This window comes from Sugiyamaella lignohabitans, chromosome C (assembly GCF_001640025.1).
Source record: "Sugiyamaella lignohabitans strain CBS 10342 chromosome C, complete sequence".
Classification (NCBI taxonomy): Eukaryota; Fungi; Ascomycota; class Dipodascomycetes; order Dipodascales; family Trichomonascaceae; genus Sugiyamaella; species Sugiyamaella lignohabitans.
The window spans coordinates 2,232,506-2,255,601 of record NC_031671.1 but is presented as its reverse complement, the minus strand read 5'-3'; the positions used below and the strand labels follow the sequence as shown (position 1 = coordinate 2,255,601).

Sequence of the window (23,096 nt, the reverse complement as noted above, 5' to 3'; positions counted from 1 at the left end):
TGATAATGGAACAAGTGAGTAAAGGGCTCGTAGTAGAGTTCTTAAAACCGCAGATTCATCTCACACCCTGAATTCCCTATACCGAGATTATCTCTGGGCTAGGGCTGGACCCTGGCGGGCGGTATACGCGCAGATGTGCTGTTAATAGATTGTGGAGTTGCAAGGCTCAGTCCTAAACCGGAGGAAACAATCTGTGGTGGTTATAATTAGTTACCAGCTTAACATTCGCAGCGAAAGCACGGTCATTAAAGCTTGACTTGTGATAAAACTTGGAGAGTACGCGTGTAAGGAATATAGAAGGTAGGTTGTTAGTGAGTTAGTAGATTTTTGACTCAATTCGACTGAATCGACGACGGTTTAGAACTGAGTTTGTGAGTTGTGAACGGAGTTGGATTGAATCAGGATTGGTGGGCTTGATAAGAAATGGATAAAGACTGACTTGAGATAGATTAACAACGACTGACTGAGCGTATTGAGAGGTCAATTGATCGATTGAGCAATTGTTTGGATCGGATTCAATCGGGTTGTGTGTATTTGATACATTTGATACAGAGATAGGAAGATACACCGAAAACAGGATTGTACCAGCGGAGTCGTCATAAGATACTATTATTATACGACACGATCTGATACGTCCAACAGGGTCCGACACGATCGAGCAGAATCGAACTGAAATCAACAGTTTATTTATCGTGAAGCAGCAAGATAGTATAGGATAGTAGGACACAAACCATAGAAACACAAATTCTAACGAAAACGATATACTTGGCTATTTGTTCGAGATGCCGTCCTTTTCAGACAGTTTTTGGACGTCTGGGTACTCGACTGGATTGAATGTGATTTTCGACAAGTTACGCCAGGGATGTGTTGAAAACGACGAGGTACTGGCGCTTGCAGCAGCTCGAGCCGATGCTGAAGAGGCTTATGGTAATCGGTTAATGGATATTCCATCTCACTTCCAGGTCAAGAAAAATGGTTTTGGTCGCGATGATGGTGCCTCTTTACGAAAAGCATACGAGGGAATCATTGTTGAAATGGGTACTGAAGGTAATCATCATATTCAAGTGGCAGAGAATATCCGTCGAATGGTGATTCTGCCATTTGGAAAGTGGGCCGATGACCATCGTAAGCGAGTAGACTACTCGTCACATATCTTGCGAGACAAACTCAAGAGTTATGAGAGAGAATTGAGTGAGGTACAGAAGAGCCAGAGAAAGTACTTTAATAAGTGCAGACTTTTAGAGGAGTCGCGAAATGATGAGGATGTTGTTGCTGACGGCGTTGGTTCTGGTATCGGCCATGCCAATGGACTTAGTGATACTGCTGGATTGTCGAGTGTACAAGGTAGTAGAGCTGTCAGCAGTGCAAGCCATATAAACTCAGAAAATGGCACCTCAGCTCCTGGAGTTGGTTCTTCGTCTGCTGAGGTTGCTGGTTCAGGGTCTGGTGATGCTGGAACTGGCTCGGCTTCTGGATCAGGTGCTGGTTCGACACCAATTGTTGGTGGAGCTGCTGTAGCTGGTTCTGATAATGTATCAGAACCTTCGACTCATGAAGATCTAGATGATGAAGACCCTGTTGAGCTTGCTGATGATATCTACACACCAGAAGAAGCCAAGGTCCTGTTTACTCGATTACTGGCAGAAGTTCCTCAGAAATCAGTCAAAGTGCCAATTCTCGGCACTTATGAGCATGTGAGCTCAGGAGATGCAATTGTGGCCTGGGTCCAGATCAATATGTCGAAAGACCATGCCACATCTTTGGCCAATGCTGAAAAGTTTGGCCAGAGTCTTATAAACGAAGGCTTCCTGCGCTTAGTGGGTCAAGTAGGCAGCAAGTTTGTCAATAGTTCAGTTATGAACTATCAATGGAAGCGTAAAGCTTTCCAAGTAGCCGGTCAGCTAGACAAACTTAGCACTAATCAACAATCAGGAGGTAACCTGATTGCTCCCATTGTAGGAGAATACCTGGGAGAGACGATTAACAATTACATTAACAATCCTCATGCAGATGAAACTGCCGAGGAAAGACTTGCTCGAGAGGTCAGTGAGCTCGATGTGAAGTACAAGCAATCTGTACAGAAGCTCGATGATATTCGCTGTAACCTGGAAGAAACCGCAGTCGACCACTTGACATTTATGGAACGATGTGAATTTGATAGATTGAAAGCAGTCAAGGCGGTATTTTTAGATTTCCTGGCAGCTTTGTCTAATGTCATCCCCACTATCCAAGTATCTGTGGACAAGTTGCTCCTCTATCAAGAGACAGTTCAGCCCTCAAATGATCTTAGATATATCTTGGAGAGCTATAGAACTGGATACTTTCTTCCCCGGGTCACTATCTACGACAACTACTACAACACCGCCGAAGACCAGATATTTGGCGTTGAACTGGAGTACAGATCCCGTGGAGACAAGAAAAAAGTGCCATATATAGTATCACACATTCTCGGGTATATGGACTCTAAGTATCCTGAGATGGAGAATGATCAAGTTCGTCTATCAGAGTGGGTAGTGAAAGTTCCATTGAAAAAGACACACGAAATCCGTAGAGAGCTGAATTTTGGTGGTGGTACGCCTAAAGAGATCCGACAAGTCCTGCCCAAATACGAGGTGTCTGTAGTTGCCAGTGTTCTTAAGCTTTACCTGGTGGAGCTTCCCGACTCTATTATTCCTTCGTCACTGTACGATATTATCAAGTCGATATATCATCAGCATGGTAATGACGAAGACCCTCAGGCACGAATCACTGCTATCCAGAACACGCTCATGCAACTGAGAGTTTCGAATATTGCTACTCTGGACGCCATCATGACCCATCTGACACGACTAACGACCATTGCAAAGGCATCACCAGAATATATTGGGCAACTGGCACAAGAATTCTCGCACTGTTTGTTGAGACCAAAGACCCAGTCAGCCCTGACTCTTGGAGACAGACATGCATACCTCTTAGTAAAGGATCTTTTGACATATAAAGAGAGGATATTCAAGGATCTCAAACGGAACAATTCAAGTCGCAAGGTGTCTCTATCACCCTCAGCATCACTCAGGAGTGGCTATGGATCGGCCGAAGTTAGTCGAAGACCCACATTACAAAATCGCATGGACGCACTGACACTCAAAATCCGCAAAAACGAGCACCGAGCCTCACCTTCAATGGAGATCCAACAAAGTGACGAACTACCAGGACACAATAACGACAGTTTAGAGACCTCCGAAACACCTGTGAAAACCGAGCCAGGCAGCGGCAGTCCCGACGACTCAGCTCACCAACGACCCAGAGTCCCTGTACCTGTCAGGACCGTGGAAACGTCCTCTAACGACGAAGAGGCCACTTTCTACGACACCGAAGAATCCCCACCACGCCAACCAGCCAATGCTGCTGGCAGACAGGACGAGAGTCTGACCTCACGCTCCACTGCCCCTACGGAAGGCACTGAGGGTGCTGCCACTCGTCCCATTGTTATAGACTAAATATACTGCCATTTAACGTCATTTTACTGGGATGCTGCCTCCGGCGGCTGGGGCTCTGCCCCAGACCCCGTGGCTCCTCTCGCTTCGCTCGAGTCGGGCGTCTACGGGCCTAGCAGGTCGGGATCGGACCCTCAGCCCGTTTCCAGAGAAATAAGCAAATTCCTGACGGTTCCAAGACCCCCTACCGCTCGCGAAGCGAGCACAACCAGGGTCTGGGGCGGAGCCCCAGCCGCCGGAGGCAGTGTGGCCAGGAAAAAGTCAAAGGAAGTTAATAAAATTAAAGTGGGTGTACACGTTGTTAATAAATAAATAAACCAAAACAGGGAGCAACGGTAGTTAGGGGTGCTCCGACAGCACAGAGCCGTGGTTGGACACGTCGAGGAGCTCGGATTTGTAGTCGTCGTCGAGATCTGTGTCTTCTTCTTCCGAGTTGAAAGGGTCGTCAGCGTCTAAAGACGAGGAGAGAAAGGGAGCAGCTTTTGATGAACGCTCGGAACGAGGAGCTGAGTCGCTGCGAGAGGCCCGTTTGTGGTCAAATACTGATGTGGGTCCTGAACCGCGTTTCGTTGGCTGGACGTTGGCGAAGAGTTTGCGTGGTTTTATATCAGAGAGTTCCGTATCACCTTCTGGGAACGGGCGGAACACTTTTTTGCCTCTAAAAATGTACCACATACCAGGTACGTCTGGTGGTAAGGATTTGTGAGGGTGCGAAGTGGTACTGGGTCGCAAATAGTGCCGGCCTCCAATTGTGTTCTTAGTTGATAAGGACGAGGAGGCGGTGGTGGTGGTGGAAGTGGGCCCGATGACATTGTCGGCCTCTTTTTTGAATGCTTCGTGGTCGTTGAAAACCTGGAATGGCGGTTGAGGACGAGCTATACTGGTGACGGGACGTGGAATGGAATTTATAATTCGCTTTGGTTTCTGACTTTGAGGGGTGACTGGGATCACTTGTGGCCGTTTGACCATGTCCCTGCTGTGTGATCGGTGATGCCCACCTCGAACCCTTCCACTACCGATTACTGGAGAATTGCTGGGAAATAAGATTCTAGAGGTAGACGTATTTGGGGTTCGTAATAGCGAATCTACGAGATCCTGGTTGCGTTTTCTATGCACTGGAGTCTCATTAGGTGTTAAAGGCACGATTGTAGGTGCTAGTTTCGTGGTACGTTTGGTATGTGGAGTGGTGAATTGAGTAGATGGATCATGTTTTTTCGTAACGGGTTTCTTTTGTCGATAGAAGTCATCTGGCTGGTCAATAGGCGCAAACCGTGGAGTGGGTGGTGTGAACAGTGAAAACGACGAGTCCGAAGTCCGAGGTGGAGTTCGAGGGGTTGCTGGTATCACCATGTTGTAGAAGTTGTAGTAGTTGTAGTGAGTCTAGTTCTGATACGAAATGAAATAATCACTTCGAAAAAAAAATGAGATGAAGAAAAAAAGGCAGATGGAAGAAATATAAACCAGCTTCCAGATCGAGAAATACCAGGTGCTTTTAGAATGAGGACCTCAGATGCGGCACGCAAGGTATACAGAAGACACAGAGCCACAGAAGAAAGAAGCAGTAACAATTGCAATTAATTTGTGATTTGAAGTAGAAGTACCAGCAGTCCCGCTGCGATGGTTACTTTGTCGTATGAACAGCTGCTACGGCAGAAGACGTTGTATGAACAAAAGCCGTGATAGAAGATGGAAGATAGAAGATAGGAGATAAAGTAAGTTCACCAGCAAACTATTGAACCAGTCTATGGAACTAGTCTAGTCTATTGAACTAGTAAGTGAGTATCCAAAACTTGATAGCCAAATGCAGTCTCTGATGAGAGATAAATGAGATTCGTATAATCAACAACCAGCTCAAACTTATTCTTCTTCTTCGTCGCTTTAAATTAAATGCTAGGATTGACCCCTGATTCCGACTATTTCAACAGTCAATAACGAAAAGTCTCGCTATTGAAGAGCTCGTAAGGCAGTTGTTCAGTTGTATTTTTGTTCTGAATTCAATGTTCGAGAGAATTATCAGGATTCTTGCAGGTTCATGGATCGAAACACAACCAGAGGCAAGTGGTGAATACAGGTAAATAAACCTGACGATGGGCTACCGATGTGAGGTGAATGCACATGAATTGCACTTTTCTGCGGTTTTATCTGGTGTGGCTGGCTGGTAGTCATGATGTACGGGTATAATGCCGGTATTGGCAATAAACACGCGTCTCGCTTGATACGCGTCGCGATTCCTGCATCTCCTGTACAGTTTAATTAGTTCTGTTCTTCTTGTGATTGATGGATGGCATCTCTTACTGGATCTGGATTTAGCAGATTACACTGGATTGACTATTGTAATTTCAGCGATTGGATCTAATTTTAGATTCAAGTGTTCTAGAAATTCACACGGATATCCAAATAATAACATATATTTGAAACATGGACCAGTTACTACTGAATGAATTACGTGAGACCAGCTTTTCCATTCCACGTGCAACTGGAACTCAGTCATGCCCATATTTGCTAGGTGATACACGTTTCTACTTTTAAGTCAAGCCTCCAGTCATGTCTTATCAATAAACAATAAACATGCAAGTTTCCATGAGACTACGGCTTAAATGCATCAGAGGGTATGTCATGCTCTCCACAGAACTATCATCACCTCAACCAGTCGAACATCAAACATCAGCTCATAATCTCATTAGCTCGTTAGCTTACCATTTTTATTTTGTTGCAGTAACAGAATTGCTATTTAAAATTCTAATCTGCTGTTATTAACGAAAAGGCGCGAGTCTGAGTTCTGTGATCCGTTCTAAGCTATCCACTCGAATCTTTTGGAATCAAATGATTTACGATATAAGCCGGCTACAAAAAAAACTCTCGAAGAAATAATCACAACACCCAAAAATTAGCTGAATTTTATAACTCAGTCAGGTGAAAATACTACCTTCGTGACGCAGGGTCCTGTGAACTCTGTCAGCCGTGTAAAGCTGGTGCATCTGATGTTGAAGCTGATTATCAGCATCGACATTGATAGCTGGCATCAAAGGGGGACCTGAAAATATGAGTACGAGTACCATTCGTAAAAGGGTGACATTCCTGGTCGATGTCAACGACCCCGAGACGGTCAATTCATTCCAAGTGGCCGAAGACGGCCGGTCAATGGCCGTCTCTGACACAAAATCGCCTCGACACTTCCGCATCTCGCTACCCGAGTCCAAACAACCATCAGAGGTACGTACCTCAATTCCTCATCTTTTTTGATCTCTGTTACTAACAATCACCCAGCTACGAGACCTCCTGAAAGAGACCAAGATCCAGATCAGCTGGACCACCTCCCAAGCCTATAACAGAGACGTCCCGTTCAAACTCCCCCGCGAGCCTGGTCTGCATATCGAGACGGATCTGGACACTGACTGGTGAGTATTTGCCGTTTTTCCGGGGTCTGTGCCTCCGGCGGCTGGGGCTCCGCCCCAGACCCCGTTGCTCCTGCTTCGCAGGAGTTGCTGGGACCGTCGACGAAACGACTCGAGCGCAGCGAGAGGAGCCACGGGGTCTGGGGCGCAGCCCCAGCCGCCGGAGGCAGCCTGGCAGCCGGTTCTAACAGGTGTAGGAACAAAGTCCAGTTGATACTGGCGGAATTGGGACTGACTGAGGGTACGTCGGTTGAGCATACGATAGAGACCGAGAACTGGAGGTCATTGTATATCCAGGAGTTCAGTCCTGTGGACGGGTTTGATAGGGCGAGAGAGAGTCTGTTTTCGCTGTTTCATGTCGACGAGGCAGATTCGCTGTCTATTACGTATGGACTGTTACCACAGAGCCCTCTTGCTCATCAATTGCATACAGATTTGGTCGTCGAATCATATTCGGCACGGCCTGTGAAACCGCTGAATATCGCTAAGGAGAATGCTGGTGGTGAGGAACGGATTGAGATTGGACTGCTGTACTCCTCCTCGGCTACTGATGAGGAGGAATGGGTACTGGAGGGGTTAGTACGAGATCTTGATAAACCTGCTACTCCGGTGTATGATAAAATCATGGTGAGATATCCGAAACAGCACCGTCAATTGCCAGTGTCCAGTTCGTATAGAGCAGACTTTTCGAAACCAGTAGGCCTTCATCCTAAACACAATCTGCATCTCTCTAATATCGAGTCGCCCGACCAGCACTGCAGGTTATATTCCAAATATACCATTCCCAAGGCCCTGTTTGTGGATAAGTACCAATTGGCCGACCTGGATCGGTCGACTGCCATGTCTACAGCCAAGGGCAAACTGATAGCTGTTTGGGGAGAGACCGATCTCGAGGCTCCTGTATGGTCTGTTGACGGTTGGGGAAGCGAGCTGCTGGTGGAAATATACCACAATAGCGATATTCAAAGCAGTGATTTCACTTTCGAACTGCCGCTTCATTCTCGCTATGAGTTTCCTCAGATGAACAGTACATCTGTCACTCAGAACCTGCCCTGGCCTATTGTTTTCTGGGTATGTCCTGATTTCCAACAGGAACAGCGTCATATCGGCGAGATCAAGGGTCTAGGTTATGAATCTCTTTTCCCTGATAACACTCTTTACTACCATCTGACACCATCTCCTGAAGATGGGGATGTTCTCAGCACGAGTTTCAACATCCCCGTGGCTCCTTTCAACCAGTACGACCGCATTCAGTGGCTGTCTGTCACGGTTCTGCTCACCGCTACGATATACATCCTGTACAAGATCGTGTCGAATATCGGCCGAAAGACCAAAGCCGATTAGATACGTGCTACACGTGCAACTTTCATCATATAATACTACAGATAATACAAATGACACGCTACACACTCGTGGTCCGGGTGGTCATGCCTCCGGCGGCTGGGGCTCCGCCCCAGACCCCGTTGTGCTCCGCTCCGCGGAGCGACGGGGGGGAATTAAGACAGCTCGAAGATGTCGGCAGCTTTGGCTCGTGTTGGTCCCTCTGTTTTGGGGAAGACGCTGCTGCTGGATTTGAATGAGGAGCGAATATCAGGGGGTGAGGGGCCTGGGGAGTCTAGCATCCATGAAAAATCGCTGTTGGCGAGGATTGAGGTCCGGATGGGCGTATTTTTCTCGCGCCGAGCTGGTGATGGTGATAGAGTACCTGGTTCGGTAAATGGATTCGGTGTTTTCTTTGTGGTTGTGGGCGTTTTAAGAATACGTGAAGGACTTTTGAAGGTCCCTTTTCGATGTGCTGAGGCCACTGGTCCATCCACTAACAGAATCGATTCACCGTCTGGCTCTACAGCTTCTGATGACTCGTTCTCCACCAGTGCTTTCATATCTTCGTCATCTAGAGAATTATGTTTGTGATGTTCATTTTTCGTATTGCTGGTTTCGAGCTCACTGTTTAGATGGGCCCCATATCGGGACTCGATCTTGTCAAGAGGATACTTTTCATCCAGAAGACACTCTCTGACGTGGTTTATGGCATCTAAAGCCGGTGCTGCCTCTGTTCCTCTTGCAACCTTCTCCAAAATTGTTAATGAACTATCAAGCAGCTCGGCAAGAGCTTCGTTTCGAACCAGCTGGCCAGCAGCTGCTAATGCTCGTGGTCGCTGTTTCTCGAAGGCATCTCGCACCCTACGGTCAATGTCAAATCTTTTGGAAACTGTTATGGCAGCGTCTCGTATCGACTCTAGGTTGAATGCTGTGGATGTCAATGATGGCAGTACAAAAGGAGAAAGACCTGGGCTTGTTGTGGATGCATAATTTTGACTATCTTCTTTTTCAGGAACTGAGCTCGTACCAGCTTCGACTCGGTTGTACTTTTCAAACTGATCAAAAACATACTTTCCACTTTCGGGATTCAAGTGACTTTTTAGATAAAGTGCGTTGATGATATATAAATACGGCGGTTGAGCTTGGTCTGTGGGGTAGTTTAGTAATGTCGTTAGTATTTCCGCGTAATGTGGTTCTTCTAAAAGAATTTTTCGGATTCGAATTAGCATTATGACACAGATATGGTCTATTAACTCAAGAGTCGACCCGTCTGCTGCAAATAATGCATCCCATAGCCTGAGCATCTGGTTAAATCCAAACTCCCGGCCAAATATCAGTCTAATCCATCGGATTCCCCATATCTGGGGTTCTATTTCATTCGACACCAAAACATTGTACAATTCGGGGTCTACAATTTTTAAAATCGATTCTTGGATCTTCTGAGATTTCACAACTATCTCGGGAACTGGATCGTTTCGTCTAGTTAATATATTCTCACCAGATCCTGTTGTTGATGATTTTGTCATTCGCGGAGATCCAGAAAGTGAACCACTTTTACTATTAGAACCTGTTGAACCATTTTCTGAACCTGTTCCTGTTGAATCTAGGGAGTTGGCTGTTGTAGTGCTACCTCTATCATCAGCTGGTTTTGGTGGTAGATACCATGCCTTGGCATTCTTCATTACTGCTTGAAACACAGTATAAGCATCTGATTCGACGTATGTATCAACAATTCCCTGGTCGCTATCGTTGGCCATCACCCATAGCATTGGACCAGCCAATTCGTGCATGCCTTGTCTATAACCAATGTCTCTATTCTGTCTTGCGTAAATGTACAGTATTCGGTGCAACCTGTATTGTACATCATTGTCCCGAAAGAAATCTACTTCTGGGAATGCTCTTTCCACATCTCTCATAATAATGTCGCTAAGATCCTCATCATCCTCATAGAACGAGTCCATAGTCAGATCTACGTCTTCGAACTCGTCACTACCTGTTGTTTCTTTGAGCTGACCCAGCAGTGAGCTTTTCTTTCCTTTCACTGAAGACAAGCCTTGGCTCAATGGGTCATCCACCACCCGGGTAGTTACTGTTGGAATCGCAGATTTAGACGGACTCGGGCTGTATATCGTGGTGTTCGTCTTATCAGCACCACTAGCACCAGCACCAGCACCAGCAACGCCAGTTGATCCAGATACTTCATCATATCTTCCAAAATGTGAAGCATTTTCACTGATTTTGAAGTTACTGTCATTGCTACTATCATTACCACTACCACTTCCAGCATTGTCATCATTAGCATGCTGCTGATGCTCATGTTGGGCACCATCGCTACTGTTGCTACCAGAGCCAAGTCCATCTGGATCAATATCATCGCCATATCGGTCTATCAACGAGTTGTATCTTCTCAAATCACGTTCTTGTGAGGCATTCCAGCTTTTGCTATCAAAAGTTCCATAAAGTAACAGAACTTTCCACAAAATACTTCGAGGTGGAAACCCATTGTTACCATCACCACCCCCACTGCTGCTATTAGAGCTCTCTTCTCTAAGAGTCCCTCTCCAGATGCTCTTACGAAGCATTGTCAAATCTGGATACCGCTCGCTCACTGCCCTGTCCCATTGTGCTACCAAACTCATTGTTGAATTTCCGCTATCAATGAAGCAATGTTCGCTATCTGCCAGATCTGTGTTTAAAGTTTGTTTCTAACTACATCTACCGATCAACAAAAGATCTCTCGTCTCCACGGCACCTCATGCACCACACACATGTGATCCGTGCGATAAGCTCATCTGCCAACCACAACGCCAAAAACCTAGAATTTTCAGTTACAACATTAATTCCGGTTTTGACAGGAGGTGGGGGTGTGCCTCCGGCGGCTGGGGCTCCGCCCCAGACCCCGCTGCTCCTCTCGCTTTGCTCGAGTCGGGAGTGGGGGTCGCCATGCTTTTCTGGTAAGCAGTCGCAGCGGCACTCCGAGCAGGAAAAGCTCTCGCCAACACAAAATTTTAAAAACTTTTGGTTTCAACTGGCGAGCTTTTTGGTTGGTGGTTCTTGTCTGCTGTCTGGGAATTTGCTCTCTACAACTGATTCTGAACATTGAAATATCAAGAGATGGGGGTGTTACTCCGTTTTAATAGGAGTAAAAATGCTTCAGTCAAGTCTCTGAATATAGTCTTCTCTATTCTGAATGAGCTCACTTTGGAAGTCGACTGCTATCAACTCGAATAAGAACCATCGTCAAGAGTACTTTTTATCAGATTAACTGAGAAAACTGATCATTGAATAAGAATAAATTCTACCGTATCATCAATAGTCCAATTATTTTACCCAAAATTTGGCACCAATTGCTCACAATTGACATTTTTCCGGCGATTTGCAAGCATCTCGAAATGACTCTGACAGGGCTTATAGTGGTAAGGATCGACAATCTTGAATCCCCCTGTCGATCCTTCTTATCTCGAGTCAGTAGTTCTGAAATGGGAAACTTATCAGCCTATAAAACCGATGTTGTTTTTTTCCCTTTCCATTCTGTATTATGCCACATCGGGTCTTGTAACAGAAAGGCTTTCTTTTGCACTTTTTTTCCACGCAAATTCGACTCCTTCAAATCCCCGACGGACCGTAACCAATCCAGAATCCAAAACCATGTCTAAACTTCGCAATTCTAGGGACCCTCCACTCGCCCGACTCGAGCGAAGCGAGAGGAGCAGCGGGGTCTGGGGCGGAGCCCCAGCCGCCGGAGGCTGACCGGACCCAGAACCCTGAGTAGAGTAAGCGCGCAAGCGGCAGGGTTGATGAGATCATGGTGAAGTGAAGGTTGGCATGTTGAAAGCTACAAAGTTCAGGACTGGAGAATAATGTCGTCGTTATCACAGCCCACGAGTGAAGTGGCGAGGAAAACTTTTGAGATAGAGAACGAGATTGTCAGTGATGATAGTATTTACTCGTATGATGCGAATGCGCAGCGAGCAATTCTCCAGCAACGACCTTGGACCGCGGATCCAGACTATTTCACAGGAGTGCGAATATCGGCAATTGCGCTGTTAAAGATGGCAATGCATGCTCGGTCGGGAAAGCACTTGGAAGTCATGGGTGTAATGACTGGAAAAGTAATTGGACGAGAGTTTATAGTCATGGATGCGTACCCCTTGCCAGTTGAGGGTACAGAGACTCGAGTCAACGCTCTTGGAGAAGCCTATGAGTATATGGTGGAATATCTGAGCAGTTTACAGGATGTTGGCCGGCCCGAGAATATCGTTGGATGGTATCATAGTCATCCTGGTTACGGTTGTTGGTTATCGGGAATCGATGTTGGCACTCAATCGCAGAATCAGCAGTTTCAAGACCCGTTTCTTGCTATAGTGGTTGACCCTAATAGAACGATCTCGGCTGGTAAAGTTGATATCGGAGCATTTCGAACTTATCCTCCTACACATAATGCGTCAGGTGCCAAAGGAAAGAAGCGCGGAAAAGGTGGTGGCAGCCAGGAAATTCCTCTTGCCAAACTCGAGGACTTTGGTGTCCATGCTGCTAAATACTATCCTCTTTCAATCTCATATTTCAAGAGCAGTATGGATTCTCAGGTCCTAGAGATGCTCTGGAGTAAGTACTGGACGTCCACATTGGCGCAGTCGTCCTTACGGATTAATTACGATTATACCAACGACCAGATTGATGACCTGGCTGTGAAGACCGACAAACTCGTTCGTCACTCTGCCTCATCAGAGAACAATGAAGCTCACCATTCGTCGATATTCGCCGACCAGCTTCAAAGACTCCACAAGCAATTAAAAGCCGGCCAGCAATCAGCATGGCCCGCAATACCTGTTGCTTCCAAGGTACCAACCACCAACGACGAGCCTTCTGCCATTGATGGTGTCACCGCCAATGCCGTTAAAATTGGCTCAGAAGAGCTCACCGGGCTCATCTCGCTTGAAATAAAACACTCTATTCTACAGACGTCCAAATAGCACCCTCTTCGTCCTCCTCTATACACAATATATTTATTTATTTATTTCTCCTCACCCGGTGCCAACAGATCCCACACCTTCAAACTACACTCGGCATTCCCCCTCCCCCTCGTCCCCGAGCACGAAACAAGCACCTCCGCGCCCTTAATCGGGTTCACATCCACACTCGTCACACACGCTACACCCCCGTTAGTCATCTCCCTTCCTACCGACGCCCGACTCGAGCGAAGCGAGAGGAGCAACCAGGGTCTGGGGCGGAGCCCCAGCCGCCGGAGGCATACACGGCCCGGGGAACATGCCTCCGGCGGCTGGGGCTCCGCCCCAGACCCTGGTTGCTCCTCTCGCTTCGCTCGAGTCGGGCGTCGGGTGGGTGTGATACTTACAGTTGTGGGCTGGGACGGTTGTGATTCGGTGCGGGGTATGGATGGAGGTCCAGGTGGATATGGAGCCGTCATGGCCGCCAGCGTGAACTCGGCCGTTTGGTGAGAGTGAGATGTGGAGTCGTTGATTGGTTTGGCCGGGGAATTCTGCTAGTTGTCCTACGGTTTGGAGGTTGGAGCGGACGTCGAGGACGTTGATTTCGCAGCTGTCGCGACACACTTGGAGAATGTATTCGCTGGAATCGGTCCAGAGTAATTGCATGTTGGCTTGTGTGGTCGGGTGGGTTTCGGGCAGTTGTTCGGTCTTCTCGACTCGCTGATCGATGAGTCGTATTCGACCGTCGAACTCGCCGAGTGCTGTGATTTGGTTGTCACGGGGATTGTGTGATAAGGTTGAGACGATGCCACCTTTGATCGGTAGATGATAGACTGGTGTGGTTCCGGGTCGATTGATATCAAATACGGCATACGCTTTCTTCGTTCCCATGGCTAGGGAATAGCCGTCGCTACTGAATTGGGTGGCATAGGCTGGTAAGTACTCTTCATTGGCCAGCAGTCCAAACGAGGCTCGACCCTTGGATTCGGGGTCAAGCATGTCGTACAATCGCACTGGCACGTCTCGGACAGCAATGGCTGAATATACTGATCCACCTGGCTGAATACTAGAACCAGGATAGATTGATAATGACAGAATTGAGGTTGGCATTCTTTTTGTCGCGTACGGTTTGAGGTGTTTGACCATGCCATCGTCGGTGTTGAGAACATCCGGAGGTATGACAAACAACCGGACACTGTTGTCTTCGTTGACTGTCAGCACACTCGACCCGTCTGGGGTCCAATTGGCTGATTTAAACACATTCCATGGCGAATATTCATCTTCAGTTTGGCCATCTGTTGAAGCGTTATTTAATTCCTCACTTGTTGAATGTTTTGTTGAATGTTTACTGGATCTGTTAGTAGTAGCGATTAGTTTCATCGCATTCGTCGTCAGCTGCTGTCCTCCAAATACACAAAATAACCCCCCTGACTCCTTTTGTATGGGTACTACCTGTTTACACTAGCGTGCCTTTTCCGTTATCAGTTCATATGCTCATGTATCCTGCAAGTTAAAAGTGAGCTAATGTGATAGATTGGGTAATATTTAGTCAGGACCCTGGCGATCCTAACCGGTCGGCCACTAGCTACTCAGTTCGCTCTGCGCACGGCTGAAACCCTAAACTAATTGACTGCATATACACTGCTTATTGTTGACGTCGTGCCATATCTGAAACAGACTCTCGAGCTACCCGAACGGTAATTGACCACTTCACGATCGTGCTTTGTGGAGCACTCTTGGCATTTTCTGTTGGCTTGGACTTTTTTTACTGGTTTCTGGTAAATATAAACGCCATAAGATTGGATTTATTCTCTTTATAAAGGAATAGTCGCCGAAAATGTCACATTCTCCTGGAAATAATACGCCAGATCGAGATCTGCCTCCACTACGGATCCCGGGTCAAAGACGTAAAACTAGCTCTTCTCCATTTTCACCAATAGACGCTACATCATGGGGTATCCATTCTGTACCAACAATGCTATCAGATTTCAAGAGACACACGTCTCATGGGAATATTCATCTGGCTCCTGGCATGCCTGGTGCTAGTCCAGGGGGTGGTTTAGGTAGTCCTGGTGGTGGTCTTAAAAGTGGTTCTTCAAGTGTTGCTGGGTCTAGAGTTGCAAGTGGTGTGGGTCTTAATCTTCTGGGAGTCACCACAACTGTAAATGGATCTTCTGGTGATAAAAGCTCAGGGCTTATAACTGATGTTTCTGGTGGAAATACAACTGGTAATGGATCAGCTGCTGGCGTCAGTGCGTCCAGTGGGCACAGTGGGTCCGGTGATCTCAGTGGGACTGGTGTCTCTAGTGGGCCTGGTGCATTTGATATAACTACTGGTAGCAGGCTTGGCAAAGAAAATACTGAACTTAATGGGTTTGGCGGGTTTGCTAATACATATTTCACCCACTCTCACTCACATGACGGTGACCATCATCACGGATTTCATAGTCATGATACCCACGGATTTGAAATGAAAAGTCCATCTATCGGTGCTAGTCATGAACGAATTGTTCCAGAACTGACACTTGCTTCTCTGTCTGGAAGTATTCCAGCATTCATATCACTGCCAACTGCTCTGTTGACTATAAGTTATATCGTTACAAGACTCCAGAAGAATGGCAGCACCGCGTCGACATCTACTTATACAGTTGCGTCGTTGGTGACAGGACTTGTCATGCTGCTAGCTGGTCTAGTGAGTTTACTCGAGAAGAGAACAGCTGTTAGTTCTGTGACTTCTCTCAATAAACAGCGTAAAAGCACTCTTTCGCTGACTATGGGCATTCTATGTCTTGTCCTGGCTTGTACGTGGTTAGGAGCTGCCAGAGTCACGGTGGCTCTTATGGCAGCACTGAATGTTCCCGGTGCCGTGAGTGCTGCTTCAATAAGATTGTGGAATTTCAAGGTCATTCGTCCTTTTATTCTTGTTATATTCGTGCTGTTTATGTACGATTTGGGTTATTACTCTGGAGATGAGAACCATCCCTTTTTAACGCTGTTAGCAGGCTACATCACTTTGATTGGTGCTAGTTATAGCATTACAAGAAGTGATTTGGACATTTCACGGTCTGTTTCGTTAGGTGGTTCGTTTCTACTGTTAGTCCCCACGTTATTTCTTATTGGAGTGACTCTCGACATTTTTGTTTTGGCATTTATAACCAGTGGAGCAATTGGTGTGTTTCTACTAGCCAAACGTAATATCATGCCCACTAGACTCAATGGACTAGTGGGTGCCTTAATCATTGTCGGTATTTCCACGTTTATTAGCGAGCTCCCACATTCAAAGTGGGATATTGTGCTCGCTGCTGCTACTTTGTTTGTTCCTGTTAGCAGTGTTCCAGTTGACATTAATGAAGCTGATGGCGATGCCATTAGTACTGGTGGTAACCAGTCTCGATTTAAAACATGGGGTATTCTGGACTCCATTCTAGCTCACGAAGACACTCGTAATATCTTTTATTTTCTTTTGCTTAATTTCTCTTTCATGCTAATTCAACTTTTATACTCGGTGCTGTCACATTCACTGGGATTGCTTTCTGACAGTATTCACATGTTTTTCGATTGTTTGGCGCTACTCGTTGGTCTGGTTGCCAGTATTCTTTCCAAATTTCCCCCCTCTTCGAGATTTCCATATGGTCTTGGTAAAGTAGAGACTGTGTCTGGATTCACCAACGGCTGTCTTCTCATTGCCATTTCGGGAGGTGTTATTACCGAAGCTTTAGAGCGAATCTCTCACCCTATCGAACTGGAAAAGACAAGTGAACTCTTGGTAGTCAGTATTCTGGGTTTGCTAGTGAATCTGGTCGGGATCGTAGCGTTCAACCATGGCCATGCTCATGGTCACGACCACGGACACAGTCATGGCCACAGCCACGGCCACGATCACAGCCATGATGACCACACTCACAATCACAGTCACGATGACCACAAACATGATCACGATCATACTCACGAACATGATCACGACCATGACCACCCTAGCCACCATGATCATAGCCACGCTCATACTCATGACCACAGTCACAGTCACGGACACGGTCACAGTCACGGACATTCTCACGACAACGAGAATATGCGAGGCATCTTTCTCCACGTTCTCGCCGACACTCTTGGCTCTGTTGGTGTAATCGTGTCTACCATTCTCACCAACATCACTGGCTGGTCTGGTTTCGACCCACTGGCGTCTATTTTCATCGCTGTTCTCATTTTCCTGTCATCCATCCCCTTAGTCACTGCATCTGCCAGGACACTAATGCTCTCTCTCGGAGACTCTCGCGAGTACCAACTGCGCGACGTTCTCAACGACATTTCAATCACTAGCGGCGTTTCGAGCTACTCGGTCCCCAAATTCTGGCAAGATGGAAGCAAAGTCCGCGGCGTCCTCCACGTGCAATACCAAAAAGGCGCCAACAGCACCGTCGTCCGCGATAAAGTGGCTGCCAAACTCAAAGAAAACGGCATCGAGGACGTTTTCATCCAAGTCGAGGAAGAAGACTCGCCCTGCTGGTGCCGAGCTAAAAATTAAGTCCCTTAACTCTCCTGTAGATAAGCCCCTGCATATAGGCCCTTGCATACACTTAATATTTATTCTACCCACGGTCTGGGGCTGTGCCTCCGGCGGCTGGGGCTCCGCCCCAGACCCCGCTGCTCCTCTCGCTTCGCTCGAGTCGTAGCTGGGGAGTCCCCTGGTGACGGGGTTTTCCGGCCTCGGGAGGCTGATTTGGGGGAAAAGAGATTTCTCAGGGGTTCCCCGTCGCTCGCAAAGCGAGCACAACAACCAGGGTCTGGGGCGGAGCCCCAGCCGCCGGAGGCAGTCTTTTGGGAAAAACGTGTCCCAAGAACCCCCGACCAGGGGGTGGACCCTGAGATCATGCGGCTGAGAAATTTCAGAGAGACTGCATGATGCTCTAAATTATTTATGTTCATCAGTTTATTTATAATACAGGACAGACAGTTATTGAAGAAGTATTTTGTGTTTTGAAATGTCCAGAGTTGGTGTTTTAGTTCTTGGTCCGGCTGGTGTGGGCAAGTCGACGTTCTGCTCGGCGCTTATTTCTCATATCCAGTCGATTGGTCGACGAGCTCATATCGTGAACCTGGATCCCGCCGCTGAGCCGTCGGAGTACGAGTTTTCCGTCGATATTCGAGACCTGATTTCCCTGAAAGATGTCATGGAAGAGATGGAATATGGACCTAATGGTGGTCTTGTATACTGTTTCGAGTTTCTTTTGAACAATTTGGACTGGTTAGACGAGGAGATCGGGGATTATGAAGAAGAGTATCTGATATTCGACTGCCCCGGTCAGATCGAGCTCTATACTCATATTCCAGTGTTACCAGCATTAGTCAAGCATTTGAGAAACACACTCAACTTCTCACTATGTGCCACATATCTTTTAGAAGCGCCTTTTGTCATTGACCGACCGAAATTCTTTTCAGGCGTGCTTTCAGCCATGTCCGCCATGATCCTTCTTGAAACTCCGCATATCAATATTCTTAGTAAAATGGATACCATCACCGACGAAGTACCTAAACGAGAACTAAAAAGGTACTTGAATCCCGACCCATTACTCATGGCACACGAAGCCAACGAACGAACCAACCCCAAATTCCACGAACTAAATAAGAGCATCGCCATGCTGACTGACGACTTCGGCATGGTCCAATTCCTGCCGCTCGAGGCCAAGAACCCTGACAGTGTAGCCACGATCCTCAGCTACATCGACGACGTGACCCAATGGGCCGAGGCTCAAGAGCCCAAAGAGCCCAAAGACGAGCTCGAAGAGCTGGATGCCGCCGATTTCTAGGCTTCTGTAATTTATTTATGTACAAACACTTACTGGGGGGATGTGCCTCCGGCGGCTGGGGCGCTGCCCCAGACCCCGTTGCTCCTGCTTCGCAGGAGTTGCTGGGATTGTCGACGGAACGACTCGAGCGCAGCGAGAGGAGCAGCGGGGTCTGGGGCAGAGCCCCAGCCGCCGGCGGCAGTACACCAAGGGAAAAGTCGTTACGTCGTGACATTAGGAGCATTAAATAGTAGTAGGGGCGTTGGCGAATGCCAGGGGTGGTGATGTAGAAGTCGGTGGTGGTAGCGGACCCGAGGGTATGTTCGTTGTGGGAAGGGTGGAGATGGTTTTCTGCTTTTTGTTGGTGGCAGCGTCGTTGTCGTTGGGCCGTTTGACTGCCTGGAAATTGAGGGTTGATTGTTGTTTGAGCTTTTGTTGAGCTTTGAGTTCGCGTTGGATGGCTCGCTCTTCGCTTTTAGCTTTGCGTTGCTGTTTCTCGCGCTCTTTTTCCAGTTCCAGTTCGACCCTTTCTTGCTCGTAGTCCTGTATTAATTGTGGCACCAGCTGACAGTCTCCTTTTACAAATAAATCAAAACAGCCTTCGAACTGATTGTTAAGTTGTGGATGCTCGTCGACATTTAGCCACACTACTGCTCCTTTGGCATGGTGAACGGCTTGGGCCATTTCTTTTACAATCCTCCTCACTCCAGGTATCTTCAACGAGGTTCCTACTACCACAAGCCCGTCTGGTTTACAGCTTAGGTCTTCTTCTGTAACAGACCCGATAGCTTCAGCATCAGGGTTGGCTTCGTTGTATAGCACGATTCGGGGCCTCAGCTTGCCAATACCTTGAGATCTTTTTCCAGCCACAGCTCGAACTGAGTCCAGTTCAAGACATTCTGGACAATCAGGAGCTCCGCTATCAGTGAATATTTCCGGATCTAGTGGTCCTAGCCAGTGACATCGAACACATACCATGGTTCCTATAGTCCCATGTAGTTGAATAGTTTTAGGCCACGGATATTTTAGTGGTACTTGTGAACTGAGATTACTCAATGACGAGTCTAAACAGTCGATGTTTTGCGTGTATAACCTACCCAATCGCCCCTGCCCAGCTACATCGTCGAGATATTTATGAAATGGCGTCGGGGCACAAGATGTACATAGCTTGTGTAAATCTCGAACTGTTGTATGGAAATTGGCTAATGAAGTGCTATCTTGATAAACAGATGCATCAAACATAGCTTTTCCGCTACTTTTTAAACTCAGTTCTTGCTTGAGTGATACAAACAAGCCTTGCTGTGATCGAAAATCGGGGATTCCTGCTGCTACCGATATGCCTGCTCCGGTTACCACTATTAATCGTCTCGATTCCTGGAATACATGATGTAACATAGCAACATCCTGACGGAGTTCCTGGTTGATCCATGTTTTGTATGCCCCAGGAGTATACTGAGTCATGTCCAAAAGCTCTTCTGGCTGTTTTAGTCGTTTTGGTACCTTTGGCTTGGGCTTTTTCCTAGTCTTGGGAGGTGTTGATGCCGTAGATGAGGATCTTGAAGCGGGTTCTGCAACGGGCTCGAAAACTGGCTCAGAATCTGATTTAATATTCATCTTTAGAGCAGACTCTGCAACGAAGTTGAAAGCTTTTTGTTCGCTAACTGTCTTTACTGTCTCTGTTACTGGCTCTACAACTGGTACCACTTCTGGTTTCACAGCTGGTTCTGCAGTTGGTTCTTGCTTGATGTTTGTCTTAGATACAGCATTAGCTGGTTGGAAATGTTCTTGTTTGGTCGCTGTTAATATCAGTTCGCTTTCTGTCTGGCTGTTGTGTTCTTGCTCGATCGACTGTGATATCGAGCGTCCACTTTCTCTCACAGCGCTGTCTATTCTGTCAATGTCGTTTTCCTGTTTAAACGCAATTTCATCTCCATCATTTTTCGGCAAGAATCCTGTTCCGTTATCTATTTCATTACCATGAGTCCCTGGTAGTCCGTTAATGACCTCCTGTCTGTCCGTTGTATGTTGATGTTGATGCTCTACAGCGATGACACCGGATCCAGGAGCAACATCCTGTACGAAAGGCCCTAAATCCGAGTTCTGTAATTGGCCACTCTGAATGTCAGACTGTTTGCTACCCTGATCTTCTGTCAGAACATCAAACGGGCTTGTCATTGCGGGTTCCTGATTCTCAAATGCTCCAGCAGCCGGACCCAATATCTACCGTTGTCCCGACCGAGTTGTATAAATAAACCACTCTATTTCTCTCCAAACATCCAAAAGCAGTGCTTTCTCTTAATAAAATCTATAATCTCTCGGGATTCTTCTTTTGTTCTTTGTTTATTCTTTCTTATCACAGATTTCAGTTCAGGCAAGCAAACAATATAAAACAAAGTTGTACATAAACTTACCTGCCATTTAACTAGCTTGTGCATATCAAAACAAACATGCTGTTCAGCCGCACACAGGTCGATCCAGGGACCAGAATTTCTTATTTAAAACCCACTCCAGAACCCAAAACATTGTTCCATTCCAAAAACACCCCACTTGCCCTCCCACCCGCTCAACTCCCGGCCTCCAGAAGCTCCGCGAAGCGGAGCACAACGGGGTCTGGGGCAGCGCCCCAGCCGCCCGAGGCAAACTCCCTTCCAGCCGCACGGACCCTAACATCGACTGAAATATTTCGGTTCACTGAGAGAGAAGGGAAAGAGTTGATGTTGTAATCGCAGTACACCCGACCTGTAAAACAGAAGAGTTCATAGAAAAAATTCAAGAACAATGGTGCAAATAAGCGAGATCAAGGGAGTGAGCAGGGAGAACCGTACAGCTGCCCATACACATATCAAAGGACTTGGACTGGATGAGCAGGGATATGCCCGTCGTGTCGAGGGAGGGTTTGTAGGCCAAGAGCAAGCTCGAGAGGCATGTGGAGTGGTTGTGGATCTTATTAAAGCCAAAAAATTGTCGGGCAAGGCTATTTTACTAGCCGGAGCGCCAGGTACTGGTAAAACGGCGTTGGCATTGGCTATTTCACAGGAATTGGGACCTAAAGTACCGTTCTGCCCGATTGTGGGTAGTGAGATCTTTTCCGCAGAAGTTAAGAAGACCGAGGCTTTAATGGAGAACTTCCGTCGTGCAATTGGACTGAGAATCAAAGAAACTAAAGAGGTATATGAAGGAGAAGTGACTGAATTGACGCCAGAAGAGGCTCAGAATCCACTTGGAGGGTACGGCAAGACCATCAGCCATGTGGTTGTGGGACTCAAGAGTTATAAAGGAACGAAGCAATTAAGGCTCGATCCTAGTATATACGAGAGTATTCAGAAGGAAAAGGTCGCGGTAGGCGATGTTATTTATATTGAAGCCAATACTGGAGCTGTCAAGAGAGTAGGTCGTTCGGATGCGTATGCTACCGAGTTTGATCTCGAGGCTGAAGAGTATGTTCCATTACCAAAGGGCGATGTTCATAAGAAAAAGGAGATTGTTCAAGATGTCACTTTACACGATCTGGATATTGCAAATGCCCGTCCTCAAGGCGGACAAGATATCATGTCCATGATGGGTCAATTGATGAAACCCAAGAAGACGGAAATCACCGATAAACTGAGACAAGAGATTAATAAGGTTGTACAAAAGTATATTGACCAGGGAATTGCCGAACTGATTCCTGGAGTTCTGTTTATTGACGAAGTGCACATGCTAGATATTGAGAGTTTCACGTATCTCAACCGAGCTCTTGAGTCGACTATTTCGCCCATTGTGGTACTAGCGTCGAACCGAGGCATGACTACTGTCCGAGGAACTGAAGATATTCAGGCCCCTCACGGTATTCCTTCAGATCTTGTTGACAGACTGCTGATTGTGCGCACCCTTCCATACAATTACGAAGAGATCCGTACCATTATCGAGAAACGGTCGATCATTGAACAATCACCTGCTACCAGTGCTGCTCTTGACAAACTGGCGACCCACGGAGTCAACACATCTCTCCGATACGCACTCCAGCTGCTGGCCCCAGCATTCATTATCGCCAAATCCAACGGCCGCACCGAAATCGACGTGTCCGACACCGACGAGGTCGAAGACCTCTTCCTCGACGCCAAACGCAGTACCTCGATCCTCCAACAGGACCAGAAGTTCCTGGCTTAATAAATTAACGAACCTGTCTACTAC

The 23,096-nt window shown here is 47.1% G+C and overlaps 10 protein-coding genes across 10 annotated transcripts; 6 read left to right on the top strand and 4 right to left on the bottom strand.

Moving 5' to 3' along the window:
* Positions 1-782: 782 nt before the first annotated feature.
* Positions 783-3,476, top strand: RGD2 (Rgd2p; the record flags this gene model as incomplete). The annotated part of the gene is made up of 1 exon (XM_018881478.1): positions 783-3,476. The coding sequence occupies one exon, from the start codon at positions 783-785 to the stop codon at positions 3,474-3,476; it is 2,694 nt and encodes an 897-aa protein (XP_018734067.1).
* Positions 3,477-3,812: 336 nt separating this feature from the next.
* Positions 3,813-4,823, bottom strand: AWJ20_4409 (uncharacterized protein; the record flags this gene model as incomplete). Its single annotated transcript, XM_018881476.1, has 1 exon — positions 3,813-4,823. The coding sequence occupies one exon, from the start codon at positions 4,821-4,823 to the stop codon at positions 3,813-3,815; it is 1,011 nt and encodes a 336-aa protein (XP_018734066.1).
* Positions 4,824-7,492: 2,669 nt separating this feature from the next.
* Positions 7,493-8,212, top strand: PBN1 (Pbn1p; the record flags this gene model as incomplete). Its single annotated transcript, XM_018881475.1, has 1 exon — positions 7,493-8,212. The coding sequence occupies one exon, from the start codon at positions 7,493-7,495 to the stop codon at positions 8,210-8,212; it is 720 nt and encodes a 239-aa protein (XP_018734065.1).
* Positions 8,213-8,364: 152 nt separating this feature from the next.
* On the bottom strand, positions 8,365-10,830 carry AWJ20_4407 (uncharacterized protein; the record flags this gene model as incomplete). The annotated part of the gene is made up of 1 exon (XM_018881474.1): positions 8,365-10,830. One exon carries the CDS (start codon positions 10,828-10,830, stop codon positions 8,365-8,367), a length of 2,466 nt encoding a protein of 821 aa, XP_018734064.1.
* A 1,221-nt stretch (positions 10,831-12,051) lies between these two features.
* On the top strand, positions 12,052-13,164 carry RRI1 (Rri1p; the record flags this gene model as incomplete). Its single annotated transcript, XM_018881473.1, has 1 exon — positions 12,052-13,164. One exon carries the CDS (start codon positions 12,052-12,054, stop codon positions 13,162-13,164), a length of 1,113 nt encoding a protein of 370 aa, XP_018734063.1.
* A 189-nt stretch (positions 13,165-13,353) lies between these two features.
* Positions 13,354-14,520, bottom strand: SWT21 (Swt21p; the record flags this gene model as incomplete). The annotated part of the gene is made up of 1 exon (XM_018881472.1): positions 13,354-14,520. The coding sequence occupies one exon, from the start codon at positions 14,518-14,520 to the stop codon at positions 13,354-13,356; it is 1,167 nt and encodes a 388-aa protein (XP_018734062.1).
* A 457-nt stretch (positions 14,521-14,977) lies between these two features.
* MSC2 (metal cation transporter MSC2) lies at positions 14,978-17,662 on the top strand (the record flags this gene model as incomplete). Its single annotated transcript, XM_018881471.1, has 1 exon — positions 14,978-17,662. One exon carries the CDS (start codon positions 14,978-14,980, stop codon positions 17,660-17,662), a length of 2,685 nt encoding a protein of 894 aa, XP_018734061.1.
* Positions 17,663-18,119: 457 nt separating this feature from the next.
* On the top strand, positions 18,120-18,944 carry GPN3 (Gpn3p; the record flags this gene model as incomplete). Its single annotated transcript, XM_018881470.1, has 1 exon — positions 18,120-18,944. One exon carries the CDS (start codon positions 18,120-18,122, stop codon positions 18,942-18,944), a length of 825 nt encoding a protein of 274 aa, XP_018734060.1.
* A 222-nt stretch (positions 18,945-19,166) lies between these two features.
* HST4 (Hst4p) lies at positions 19,167-21,098 on the bottom strand (the record flags this gene model as incomplete). The annotated part of the gene is made up of 1 exon (XM_018881469.1): positions 19,167-21,098. The coding sequence occupies one exon, from the start codon at positions 21,096-21,098 to the stop codon at positions 19,167-19,169; it is 1,932 nt and encodes a 643-aa protein (XP_018734059.1).
* Positions 21,099-21,701: 603 nt separating this feature from the next.
* On the top strand, positions 21,702-23,072 carry RVB1 (RuvB family ATP-dependent DNA helicase pontin; the record flags this gene model as incomplete). Its single annotated transcript, XM_018881468.1, has 1 exon — positions 21,702-23,072. One exon carries the CDS (start codon positions 21,702-21,704, stop codon positions 23,070-23,072), a length of 1,371 nt encoding a protein of 456 aa, XP_018734058.1.
* Positions 23,073-23,096: the final 24 nt, after the last annotated feature.